Raw genomic sequence first — 10,180 nt, forward strand, 5'->3', positions numbered from 1 at the left:
ATAGCTAAGTGACCAGTTACAGAGCTCTGAGGAGCCAGTGTCACTGGGATGCCTACTCGGAAATACAGAGCCTACAGGGATAGCATTTTAGAGCTCATTGCTCTCTGCCTCTGAGCCAACTCAACTGTTCAACAAAAGTTCCATGATCCCTTTCCCTGTTTTCTGAACATACATGATAAATCAAACCATTTCCAGACTGGTTTTTTTGGAAAATGACTGCATCCCCATCCGGACCTACATTCAAGTCAGCTGAGGTGAAGCTGAGCTGTCATCAGTATCCACAGGATTTCAGCATCATGCCTTCCAATTCTGTGCAATCTCGCTCCTTGTGCTGACACTGTGGGGTTCATTGCAGCTCCCACAAGTTCCAGGTTTCTCAGAGCAGGGCTGCTGGGTATGTGCAGTGCCTGGCACTGTGCTGGACATGCAGCACCAGCCTGTTTCAAATTGTTTTAAAGCTTCCCTATTCAGAAAGCGAGGAGGGGAAAGGAAGAAGAAAAGGTCACACAAGCAGCTTTCTGCTGCTCTTTGCCAAAGCAGCATTACTGGGGCTGCCTTGCACCACGAGCACCTGCACATGTACCCTGCTGCTTTGAAGTACCAGCACTGTCAGAAGGTACTTCACAGCAAACGCTTGCATGAAGTCCTGTGCTCCCACGGGACTCCTTCCCCCTGCCCTGGTGCGGGTGAAGCAGACCTGCCCGCTGACTCGTGCGGCACTGTTTGAAGTACGGAGCTGGAGTACTGAAAGTGCTTGGATAGACAGACGCTTTTGGGAATTAACTCCTCTCTGGCTTGCTTAATAACTCCTAGCCAAAGCAGTTCTCTGGTTTATGTGTTACAGCTGGTGACAGCACTACACTTACTTTTTAAGTTCAGCTGCCAATTTTATAAATATTCAATCAAAGCCCTGTAACTTTACACTTGTAATTTTCGCTGACTAAGCTCGTCCTATTGATTTTATGCCTCAACCTTACCTATATCCACAGCCATTTAAAGAAAATAAACAATCATTGAGCTGACCTTTCAGCTCCATAAAAATGCTCTTCTACACAAGGGACTTGGTAACTTTGAAGATCACAAGTGAAGATATTCTAGGTCCTTCATCTCATCCTGAAGCCCCAGCAAGCAGCACCACTACCAGAAGCCACAGAAGGCCAGCCAGTTTTTCTCAGGCCATTCAGGCCCCTTTTCTTCCCCTTTAGGAGAGCAGGCAATCCCTGACTGATTAGCACAGTTGGTGCACATGTTAACTCCTTACTGCACTTTTAGCTCAATCCCAAAGATTCAATGAATGTATTTTTATTTAAGTGCTCAATCACTTTCTTGCTGAGAGGACAGATTCCTTTGAAGTGGGAATCTCAAACTAAATAAACATATCCACAAGATCCAGGTCTCAAATAGAAGCCACTGGGTTGCTAGATTAAGTTATTCTGAATACAGTTTTCTTAAGTGAATCTAATGCTTTTGAAGGGCCAGAGCAACAGAGACACTAATTCCCAAGTGCCCAGGCAGGAGCAGCACGCCAAGCAGCTGCACCTCCTGCCACCAGTGCCCTGCAGAAAGGAATCAAACCCAGCAGCCAGATGAGCACCAGCCTCATGCCAAACATGTCTTACAACTAAAACCAGCTTGGAGAAATGCCTGCTACCCAGGACGGGGCAGTTTGGGGTAAATGGGAGCCATACATGCACAGCTGGAGCGTCACAGCACATGGTTTCCCTGCAGCAGCGGGGAGGACACAAGCTGGGACAACCTGACTTGACCAGGTCAAGGCCAGACTGTCTGGCTCCCAGCAGTGTTTCCCTTGAACCAGGCACATGCTGGATCACTGTCCATCCATGTGAAAGCAGCACGGGAGATCACAGAGGGACACACAACACACAGACCTCAGGCCGCAAGATGTTTGGTGTCCATATTAAAACAGACTCTTGCACGTTCGTCTTCTTGAGAGATGTGGTGTTTTACTACTAGCAAAAAAAAAAAAAAAGCACATGCATCTGATAGGACTTCAGAAATATTAAGCAGCAGTAAAATGCTTTTGTGTGGGTTATTTCCTTCCCATATCAGGAGGCATTTTTGCTAACTATAAACAGAAGTTAAGTACTCATGAGAAGCCAGGCCTGCGGTACCCAGGCTTTCCAATGCCTGCAGCCATGCAGTGCTGCAACTATCTGGAAAAAGCCTTTTCCTCTTTTGATGCCTGAACCTGTGGAGCTTCAGGCTTTCTTCTTGAGCCATATCCTCCTTGGCACTTGCAGCCCATAACAAGCTATTCTTATTAACATTTTTTCTGTGCTGGGATTAAGTTGGAAAAGAGACAGGAATGACATTTTGCTTAAACCACTTTAAAAAGTAAGCAGCAGCCCTACCATTTAAAGTTTATATTGAATTAGCTCCTAGATATATAAAAAAAAGGGATATTTAGAACATAAACATACACACGCGTGCGCACACACACACACATGTATTGCACTACAAAAGCTCCAACTGATGATTTCTAATGGGTGGGGTTTTTGATAATGCCTCTGCTCAAGCCACACACACACACAATTGCTGCCTCTGCACTGGGATATCAGGAGAACATTTTGTTTTCCCCTTGCCCATTCACAATCACATAGATTTGCTAATTGCATCAATGTGACAAGGAGAAGGCAGCAAAAGCTGAAAAGGTGCTCTCTTCACCAGTATGTGCCAAAGATCTCGGTAACAATGAACTACATACCTGAGACTGCCTGGAGCTCTTGTCAGGAACAACCAGACCAAGCTTCAGACAAGGACAGCCTAGAGCCACTGTGCTAACTTCTTCTGCCCCCTTTTCCAAATGGAGGATTCATCTCATTAAGTGGGAGAAAGAAAACAGCACCAAAACTCATCCCATGACCATTCATGGCTTGGGTTTATGTTTCACAGTGGCCTGACTCCTATCTTAGACTGATCAGTCATGATTGCTTGAGTCAGAGCAGCTGAGAGACGCGTTTGCAGCAATGAGGTCCCACTATTAGGGCTGAGCAGATTCCTGTTCTTTCCCGGTGCTGCCATTTGGCACGACTCACCGAGCTCCTCAGAAAATAGTGCTAGAATTCCTCCCTGGGCAAACACTAATACACTCTGTCAAGTTTTGCTTCCATACAGCCAGGAAGCTTTGTGCTCCTCTTTGCTTGATTTCAAAGTTATTTAGGGGCTAAATGGGATCATTCAACTGCACTGAGAAGCTGTGCGCCGCGCAGGGTGAAGCCGCAGAGCTCCGGTGTTGGATAAGCGGCTCTGGCTTGTGGAGCCCCTCGGCTGCACGTTTCCTCCAGCTAGGGTCTGGGGTTGTGGAGGGAAGAGAGAGGTCTGTGACAGGACCACAGCTGCCCAAGGCCCCCAGAGCATCCTGCTCCAATGCCAACCTGGGAATCAGAGCAAAGCTTTCTGGTGGGTGATATGGGAGCAGGAGCTGAGCCACAACTTCTATACTGCGAAAGCCTAGTTCATATTGGGCCAGGGAGCTTTCAGCTGACCACAGCTCCCAGCAATTCCCTACAACTGCATAGTAAGCAGAAGCAAATTCTCAGGGAAAGACAATACAATGAAAAATCAGGTTTGTATCCTTCTGCAGGTCCCATACATTCCCCTTGGAGCTCCAAAATTTCCCCACAAGCAAGTGAATCAGCCAGCTTTCAGAGGAATAGAAGATGTGGCTAGGGAAATGAAATCCTCTCACTGAGGCTCTGTAGCCACTAATTTTTGCTATTTCTACCCTCATCCTTCCTTCTGCACATATTAATCTCCCAATCTTCTGGAACATCAGCTCTTCAAGATGCGAACTAACTCCATACCCCCTGCCATGCAGAAACACACATGCAGAAACAATATCCACAATTCAATTGCCTTGTTCCTAGCAATCCAACTCTTAGAAGAATTCCTTGTCATTTTCAAATGGATGTGCTGCGTTTTGCAAGTTACCATAAAATGTTTGTACATTGTATCCTCGGACCTATTTAACACATCCAGCTGCTACAAAGAGGCGGTTGAGCCATGGAGAAAGAAACCCCGACCCCAAGAACACATAAGAACAGACAAAAGGGAGGTTGTAGAAATCCTCTTATCTTTCCATAGGAAGTTTAATTCATGGGGAATGAGGGAGAAACAAAGTTATCTTCTGGATGAATTTACAACATGGAGAAATGATCCTTCTTCAGTCACCTCCTCTGTTCCCACGTTCCCATCAAACAAACAAGAAAGGTTTGCCACCCCAAAACTAGTTTTGCTAACCAAAGAAAAAACCCACACGTTAAAAAACAAACATCTGCCTCCATCTCCCATCTTCAGTACCCCTGCCATGCTCAGAAACCACCAAAAGATATCTCGAACACACAGGATGCACATTCACCAGGTGTTACTGCGGTTTGGTACTATCACATGCCACTTCTCCTGCAGCCACCTCAACCAACTGCTTCACTTTTCCACTTACCCACCTATCTGATAAGAACACATACTGCGGCACGAGGCTCCTACCTGAACTCGCAATTAACACTCTCCTGCTCCTACATATACAACTTGGAAAAAGCAAATCAGTTGCCAGTAAAATAAGAAAATTAAAAAAAAAAGAAAAGAAAAAAAAGAAAAAGTTGGAGGAGGAGAATGGGGAGGACAAGACCTCTCTAACACAGAGATTTTGGAAGACTCTAAATCCTTCTCAAACACCCTCTCCCTTCCAAAAGCTGCCCTGAAATTAGACTTCCATGGTTTTTTATTCTGGTTTATTAGTCAAGTTGTGTCTGACTGTAGATTTGTACTTTTAATTTTACGAAGCAAGCTTCTACAGCATTTGCCTTTTTTTAAAAAAGGAAAGGGTTTTTTTTCCCCTACATATGGGGGATGAAAGTAACTTTTCCCCTTTCCATTAGAGCTTTTCTCTCCCTCCTCATAGAGCATCCTTGCCCTGTGTCTGGACGCCATTCCCCAGGAGTGCATCCCCGGGGCAGTTTGCCGACAGCGGGTCCTTCCAAGGTGGAAAAAAAGATTCAGTGCCCCAGGGCGCCTTTTTAATCCTGGCTAACACCTCCAGGCAACAGATGCATCAACAAGAAGCGTCTTTGTCATGCAAATAGCAGGGCGCAGGTACACACCAGGCACAAATGGTTGGGGACTGACACGCCAGGGGAGACCTCTGCCTCCAGTGCTTGCTGCTCTCAGCTGCTCCTTGCCCCCAGCCCCGGCACGCTGCCCTGGAAAGGGGAGGCAGAGCCAAACTGGAGGGCAGCGTCTGGGACCGCACAGAGGTGAGTGCGGCGCGGCGCCGGGGCCGTGGTAAGGCGTGGAGCGAGCGAGCATGTCACCTCCGGGATGCCGCGTTTTGATCTCGCGCGCATCAAAACCCGACTGTCAGCTACGAGCCTAACAAAGATTATAGTTCAATTAAACAAAAAAATTATTTAATAACTCAAGCGTGTAGCCTTGTGGTTAAACTGAAAGAACTCCAGGCTTATGTCAACATTGCAGCCCTGCAACAGCGCTGTTTTATTGAAATAGTGGTGCTGCTGTAACATGCAAGAGCAGCACTGAACTAAATTAGACCCTCAGATGTTCAGCAGGCAGCTTTACAATTGAAAACAAGATGCTTTTTTCCCCTTCCTCCCCTTTACCGTACCCACAAAGGGCAGTTCCTCAAGTACCTGAGACAAGAGCCTCCGCAAGATGATATTCTGAGGGCATTGATGCCAGATCTACAAAGAGTGGCAGCCCCACGGCATGCATATATGGAAAAAATACCCAGAGAACAATTAAATTGGATTTGGCTGTTCCAAGCCATGCACCAGCACTCAGGACTTTCTTATGAAGGTAACATGGCAAAGAGGGGGTACAAAAAACCAAAAGTCAGAAGTTTCCTAGTCCTCCAAGGGGCAGGTTTGAGTCTCAATGGCCTCTTGAAAAGCTGCATGCTTTTCCCTATGATACATCCAAACAGAAGTTTTCTGTAGAACAGCATTTACAACAACAAATATCAACAGACTGTGATCATCATGCTTCACCCTAAATGGCTGTAGGCCTCTGAACTGGAATTTATACACAAAAACCCCCCACAGCTATAGAAGGCAATGTATTGCATGAGTTCTTGCGTCTTTCAAATGCAGATCCGTGTGTTTTTCAGTGCCAAAGCACCCTGTCATTCCAACTCGAAATATACATTGATTTAACACTTTTTGCTGCTGTCAAATTACCAGTACAGATCAGGCCCCCTTCTTTTTGTTTTTGAAGTCAAATTCCACAGTCCTGAATAAAAATCAAGAACATCAGAGAACAAAACAATGCCATGACAGAGACCTCCAAGTAAAAAATCAAAGATCCAGTGCGAGGGAAAACTGCTTTGTCACAGGGAAGGTACAGCATCCAACTTCTCCTATCACAGCATGCACAACGGCAGCGGCATTTTTCCAGCAGGATGCCTACAAGCAAATTGTTTCCCGCTCCACTCCGGTTCTACTAATATAATTTTCACAGCTCATTTTAATACTGCCTCTCCGTTGCTCTATATACATACCAAGAGGCTTACAAAAACAAATGGGAATTGACTATCCAGAATTAAAAGTACATTAAAATCCATTAAACATGCATCTGCACCAATGGAAACAGAGGGACCAACCTGGAAGAATCAGTGCTCGCCACAATGTAAGGAAAAGCTGTAACTACTGCATCATGGTTGACATTAATTCCTAAACGACCATTTCACAATTTCTGGCTGAAGATACAGGGTATGTTTCAAAGCAATGCTGCCAGATAGATAAAGCCTTCACGCAGACCAACTGATGGTGGAAATAAATATCAATCAGCAAAGAGCAATGCCACATCTGAAGGCAAAAAAAAAAAAAAAAATCCAATCTTCTCATCTTACTGACATGCAACTTTAGCAGTTCTGCTTCCAGCCCTTGATTTTCCTCAACAAATGAAGAGTTAAAGCCAGAAAATTCACATCTGTCCCAGTCACTACAAAGACGGCATTTACATCATTCTGCCATACATTATCATGCAGTCGTAAACCAGGGCTCCCCCCACAAAGCCCCCAGCCCTGTTCACAGACATTAATCTCAGCTTTTCCACCGTGATCACGACCAACACCTCTAAGACTCTCAAACTCCACTGGACAGAGGCTCTGAACAGCAGAAGCTCAACCTTCATCGTCACTGAAGCTACTCAAAAGACCCCCTTGTAAACAGACTCTGCAGACCAAAGAGGAGGAAACCCAGCTTGCCAAAACCAGCCTTTGGAAGAGATAACTCACTGTTCTGGGGATGGGTGGCGACAGAGATCCATTAGGCATGTATGGGTCGTTATTCATATTTGGCATCATGATATACCCAGAATAACCAGAGTATGATGGTCCCTTGCTGTATAAGCCACTGTCTGGATGCTTTCCTATGGAAGACGAAACAATGATTACATTATTCCCCACATATGCATTTCTCATAAGTTAGAGCACTTAAATAGGTACTGTGCATATATAAAAATGTTCTGCATGCAAATATTTCCTTACTCATGGAAATTACTGCTGACAGAAAGCAATACGAAGCAATTTGTAATAAATTTTTTTTTAGGAAGAGTTAATTCTTAAAGGAGCAAGTACTCTCAGTGAGGAGTTTATGTTTAAAACACAGAATAGCCTCATTTTGCTAGTACACATTCAAATCAAAGTAGACACATTAGCAATGACATCACATTTCTCAAGTAGCAGCTTTCCCCGATTTTACACATGCCTCTAGGATTTTTGGATTCAGAATTATTGCCAGTGTGGGTTTCCAACATCATTGTTAGGAAAGGGAGGACAAGGCTGTGATAACTAGATATAATAGTTTCCTTCTCTTGCTGAGCCAGTGTGTGCAGCGAACAATTCATTCTGGCTATGCTCATTGGGAACAATTAAAGGGCAGGGGGTGGCTTGGAAGGAGATCCTAACAATTTGGGAGGGGGGCTGTTGAGCACACATGGTACTACAGTCAAGAAGGAAGCCAAATGAGGGAGGCTATTTGTAGGAAAATAAAGTGTTTGGGTTCAGGTCCTGCAAATGGGGATGAACAAGTCTCCCACCTACATGCCCATTGACAAGGTTACTGTTTGAAAGTGAGGTTTTAAGAAGATGCAGAGCTGAAAAGAAAACTATCCAGAGCTGATCACCTCCCCTTCACTGCCAAAATGCTTTGAGCATAGACATCATTGCTTTTAGGCTGTTTAATGACAAATTTGGAGGAAGATGGCCACAGAGTGCCGGCAAGCACCAGGACTTAACTGTATCTGTCTTTATATGGAATTTATAATCTGGATTAGTTTGCGATGATAAGAATTTGATTTTAAACATAATCTCCCATCCTTCAAAGCACACATTCTTTGCACGCGTGTCCAGCTTCCTAAATGATATTCAGTGAACTCTGCTATTTCCTCTGTCCTTCTCAATCAAAATTAACCAGTCGGTACATTAAAAAATGTAGGAGGTCTGTTCATACTTAGATTCGAAAGAGGACATTTAAGTGACAGACTTTGGCTGTCACTTAAATGGAGAAAAGCAGAGGGTTTCTGAAAAGAACTGCACACTGTATGAGCAAAGAGATAGATGTGTTTAAGCTGATATCCTAAAAATAGTTATTTCTTCAGTGAAGATCCATTTGGCCTACTTATCAGTTCCTAAACAACAGAAATACCATTTGGTCACTCAAGATAAACGCGCTGCACGTTCATCTCCCTTTTAAATACGCTTTGAAAGCGCTCTGGCATCCCTCTACCCCAAAAGACACTAAATTTATGTTTTCCAAAAGAAACCAAGTTCAGTTTGAGGACTGTGTGGAGGGTCACAGAGGGACAATATTGCAAGACAGGACTGTGCGCGTCTCACCTTCCTCGGGGTGTTCTCTGCCTTTATCATGGTAGGAATCCTGTGCTTGAGTCTGCCTGGAAACCTGACCACAAGGAATCCACCATCAGAAAGGAAGAAAAAGAAGAAAAGTCATTGTATGGATGCTCGTTTATCAGTCACACTGCTACAGTTCCTTGAAGGAAGAAAGAAGTTAAGAGCACGAGATAAACATCTTTCTTTTTCCTCTTAAGTCACTTGGAAGGCAACTGTACCAGAAATGTTTGTGTAAACGATTGTTTTATGACAACATGAATAACTATATGGCTTTGCAAAGCATTTCGAGCAGAAGCACCCTGCATTTAATGAAAGTGGATCATTTCTGGAAAATATTTGGCACTCTGGCGGTCAAAACGCTCTTGGTAAAAAGATACCAAAAATAATGATGAAAATCAGGTTGCCCTCCTTAGCAGATCTTTAGGAAAAAAAAAATAGGAAATAAAAAAAGAAAAAAATTAAACAAGATTTTTAAAAAGGCAAGTTGTCTGCTCGCCCTGAAGTTGTTTTAGAGTCGGGAATTTCTTCCCAAACAGTTTTATGCAAATCCCTTAAAGAGTTTATAGCTAATGCTCCGACCCCGCTGATTTTACTGAGGAAATTTCATGGCTGCTTGAGGTCTAATACCACTGCACCGTCGGGGAACTCGCGGCAACTTTCTCGTCCCGGGCCGAAGCGCGGAAGGGGCCAGCCCCTCCAGCGCATCCCAGAGCGCGGAGCCCGCCCGGCTCTGCCCGACGCACTTCTGGAGACAGGCTTTGGGGTAGGATGATTTCTTTTGAGAAATTTGGAAGACAGAGGCTTCCCCGGTGCCCCGCCGAAGCTCCCTCCCCCGCCAGGGCGGCCGGAGCCCTCCGGCATCCCGCGCCCCCTCCGTCCGCGCTGCCCCGCGGAGCCCCCGCGGCCGCGCACCTCGTGCCCGTTGGCGCCGGGGGCGATCTCGGACTCGTTGACGAGGGAGGACTTGATGTCGGCCAGGTCGCCCTCCTCCTCGGGGTGGCTGATCTCGGCGAAGATCTTCTCTTTCTGGGGGTCCCCCTCGTCCTTGAAGGGGATCATCTCGTCGGTGGCGCAGAGCTCCGGGTCCCCCCCACCGCCCCCGGCCCCCGGCAGCTGCGGCATCCTCACGGCAGCGCGGCGTCTGCTGCGGCCGCCGGCCCGCCGCGGGAAGGGGAGCGGGAGGAGCAGCGGGGGGAGGAGGAGGAGGAGGGCGGAGGAGGAGGAGAGAGGAGGAGAAGGAGGAGAGAAGAAGGAAAAATCCCGTGAACTCCTCGGGGTTGCTCTCGGCAGCCGGAG

The 10,180-nt window shown here is 46.0% G+C and overlaps 1 protein-coding gene across 9 annotated transcripts in view; it reads right to left on the minus strand.

Annotated features, from left to right (window-relative positions):
- Positions 1-10,180, minus strand: part of LEF1 (lymphoid enhancer binding factor 1) — a 71,581-nt gene that overhangs the window by 60,786 nt on the left and 615 nt on the right. For 4 of the 9 annotated variants that reach the window (XM_032108312.1, XM_032108313.1, XM_032108306.1 and 1 more), the window contains exons 1-3: positions 9,797-10,106; positions 8,870-8,933; positions 7,268-7,401 (exon numbers count right to left, since the gene is read on the minus strand). In XM_032108312.1, coding sequence (XP_031964203.1) covers positions 7,268-7,401; positions 8,870-8,933; positions 9,797-10,006 — 408 coding nt within the window. In that variant the 5' untranslated portion in view covers positions 10,007-10,106. Of the gene's footprint in view, positions 1-7,267; positions 7,402-8,869; positions 8,934-9,796; positions 10,107-10,180 lie in introns of those variants that run through there. The other 5 variants (XM_032108308.1, XM_032108310.1, XM_032108307.1 and 2 more) reach the window with 3 other exon arrangements.

Source organism: Corvus moneduloides, chromosome 5 (genome assembly GCF_009650955.1).
Source record: "Corvus moneduloides isolate bCorMon1 chromosome 5, bCorMon1.pri, whole genome shotgun sequence".
NCBI classification, from domain to species: Eukaryota; Metazoa; Chordata; class Aves; order Passeriformes; family Corvidae; genus Corvus; species Corvus moneduloides.